The following is a 3,242-nucleotide window of genomic DNA, read 5'->3' as shown; positions in this document are numbered from 1 at the left end:
CAGGCCTGGAGTATTCGCTGTCAGAGTGGACTGGGGGAGGGGTCTGAGAAGATGATGGTAGGGATGACAGATTGACTGCTGTTGCAATGAGTCTATAAAAGCCCACCCCCATCCCCCGCTCTCCCAAGTCCAACCCACCACACACCACACCTCTTTTCCCATCCCCCTACCACATTTTCCCCTTGCCCTTGGTCACCACCCCTTCCCAAACCAAACCCCTGTCTCCCAGGACAAGGAGCTCCCGATGTCTGGTTCTGCACTGCCTGACTATCCATCCATCCATCAATCCCCTCACTCTCACTTCTCCTCTTCTTGAGGCTCCTTCCTGTGCTGTTCTCCTCCTTTCACCTCGTTTTCTCTCGCTTTTTCTCCTCCTTCTTCTTCTCTTCTTTCTTGTCCTCCTTCTGGAGTCCTCCTTCGTCTTGTCGTCTTTCTTCTTGTCCTCCTTTTTCTTTCTCCTTCTTCTCCTCTTTCTTAGGCTCCTCTTTCTTTCCTCCTCTTGCATAGCTCGGTGATGAGGATCACCTTGCCGATGTTGTTTCTCTCCTGCATTCTCCGCATGGCATCGCCCACCTATGATAGAGGAGCAGAGGCAGAGAGAGAGACATGAACGAATGAATGATGTGGACAAGTGGGAGAGTAGATGTCCATCTATTCATCATGTGTCCAGGACTGCTGGTTTTTCTTTCACACAATATGCATACATAGCACATAACAACACCCCCCCACCCCCCCCCCCCCCCCCCACACACACCATCACACTAAATTGCTCTCCAACCCTTAGAAGAGATGAGCCTTAAACAAAACTACAGGCAAGTATCAGAACATGGGAGAATGAGTTTTGCACAAACTTTAGTGGGAGGACATTATAATAACTGAGAGAGAGAGGAGAAAGATGGAGATGAATTCAAAATGCATTGCTAAATTCGACATTTATTTCATTTGAAAGTACTTCAGTTTAAAACGGTCTATGTACGTCCCCATATGTTTCATTAAACCACAGGATAGAAACACGTAGGGTCTAATTGAGAGCTGGACAATGTATTGATCATGTCACATTATTGACTGACTGGTTTCCTAGGTGCCTTCACAGTGTCACGTCAGAGGCCGGTCCCCAGGGGGTGTGCCCACAGCCCGGGTTGATTGACCCATAGGTTTCTTCCTGTCCTGCCTAACTTGTCAATCAATAGTGACAAAGGGGCAGATCCTAGACAGGGCAGCCCCACCCTATTTACCGACCCGCTCGTCTCTGCCTAATGTCTGCGTCTGTCTCTCCACCAGAGGAGGCTGGTGGGAGGAGCGATAGGAGGACGGGCTCTGTGTCATGGCTGGATTGGAATAAATGGAACGGAGTCAAATGTGGTTTCCATGTGGTTTGATGTGTTTGATACCGTTTCATTTATCCATTCCAAGCCATTACAATGAGCCCATCCTCTTATAGATCATCCTACCAGCCTCCTCTGCTCTCCACCCCTCCCTTCTACCCCCACCCACGCCAGCCCGCACAGGCAGGCAGGCAGACCACCGAACGACCAATCCACGGCAACAGAGGGCCATCTCCTAGCAACCCAAAGCCTTGTCAAAGCTTGGCCCTGAGACACACACACACACACACACACACATGCATGGAAGACGGGGAGTCATGTCGGAGTAAGGAGGGAGAGGTGATATTCAGGTGATATTCAGATGGACAGAATGCTTAAAGATGCAGTCGGATTCTTAAGCACTTACAAATTTGTAACATATTGTACGAATTGGAATTAGTAACATATCATACAAATTGCCCAAAAATGCTAATATATATATAACTGTATATACATATATATAATATATATTATTTTTTTTAATTTATATATTTTTCTTTTCAGGACGTAAACATGCCATGATAAATGGTAGTACACAATTGTGCACAATTCCGGTACCCATTTTGACTTTGTGAACACTACTTTAAAAACTACTGGAACATCACTTTAATGAAAAAACTACGAAGGGGAGGAGGAGTGGAGGAGGAGGAGGAGGAGCGGACTGAGACTATGGAGGTGTGGTAATCAGGGATTTACAAGTGTAGCTTGTGTGAATGAAACCACGACGAGCCCAATTACTGAAGCAGAACTGTAATTGTTGTACGTACTTCAAGCATCCAGCCTTCAGTCACTCACTGCTCCGCTCTCTCTCTCTCTGAAGTCTGCCTCAGCCGTCTAACTCTGAGTGTTCTCACAGTGAGTGGCTCCCTACCTCCCTGCAGTGTATGCACTAATAATCACAACTAGAAGCACTGTCTGTCTGTCTGTCTGTCTGTCTGTCTGAGAATGGTAAGACCTCTAGACATCAGAGCTGACGAACCGACACCCCCTGTATATATTGTTATTTTTTTACTGCTCCTCTTTAATACTTGTTACTTTATCTCTTATTCTCATCCGTATTTTTTGAAACTGCACTGTTAGTTAGGGGCTCGTAAGTAAGCATTTCACTGTAAGGTCTACACCTGTTGTAGTCGGCGCATGTGACTAATAGAATTGATTTGATTTGACATGCTCTACAGTACAAAGCCCTGATGGAGTTGCTCAATATGAGCACCAGGCTCTTATACATGCTGTGTTAACATGTTCATTGATAATAGTGCAGCCATGGAGCGGGACAGGATAGATCAGAGAAGGGGGGGGTGATAGATGGAGTCAGGGTGTGGTGTCTTGGACCCCCAGGTTCACCTGAATCGATAGACCATCTTATTCTAACTCAAGTTTAAGAGCTGTTTTATGCCAATGATATGTAATAGAATTCACACCAACAGAGGAATTGTAACAGCTATTACTACATGCCACTTCCTGTTACAATCATCTTTCCTTGAACTCTATCCACCGCATTTCTCTATCCTTCTCTCATCTACCCGCTTCCATCCTCCACTCCTTCATCCCATTCTGTCTCTCGTTGTCATACACGGGGCCCCTCCCTAAGACAGAAGCGCTGGCAGACCAACGGGGGTTACCATGGCAACAGGAGAGAAAACGAGAAAAAGATACACAGAGAGAAAGGGAGGGCGTGAGGCGGAGAAAGAGAGAGTACAGAGAGTAAGTGAATAAGCTGTGGATACACAGACAGAGAGAGAGAGAGAGACCGAGAGAGAGAGAGCCAGAGAGACAGAGAGAGAGTGAGACAGAGAGAGAGAGAGAAAGAGAGAGAGACAGAGAGTGAGACAGAGAGAGAGAGAGAGAGAGAGAGAGAGAGAGAGAGAGAGAAACACT

At 46.5% G+C, this 3,242-nt stretch overlaps 1 protein-coding gene across 1 annotated transcript in view; it reads right to left on the bottom strand.

The window, feature by feature from the left end:
• Nucleotides 1-435: 435 nt before the first annotated feature.
• The window catches only part of vat1 (vesicle amine transport 1), a 60,128-nt gene continuing 57,321 nt past the window's right edge, over nt 436-3,242 (bottom strand). Inside the window, exon 6 of the mRNA XM_070438085.1 lies at nt 436-573. Coding sequence (XP_070294186.1) covers nt 475-573 — 99 coding nt within the window. The 3' untranslated portion in view covers nt 436-474. The remainder of the gene's footprint in view (nt 574-3,242) is intronic.

Source organism: Salvelinus sp. IW2-2015, unplaced genomic scaffold (assembly GCF_002910315.2).
Source record: "Salvelinus sp. IW2-2015 unplaced genomic scaffold, ASM291031v2 Un_scaffold351, whole genome shotgun sequence".
Lineage (NCBI taxonomy): Eukaryota > Metazoa > Chordata > Actinopteri > Salmoniformes > Salmonidae > Salvelinus > Salvelinus sp. IW2-2015.
This window is presented reverse-complemented; position numbering and strand designations above follow the sequence as displayed.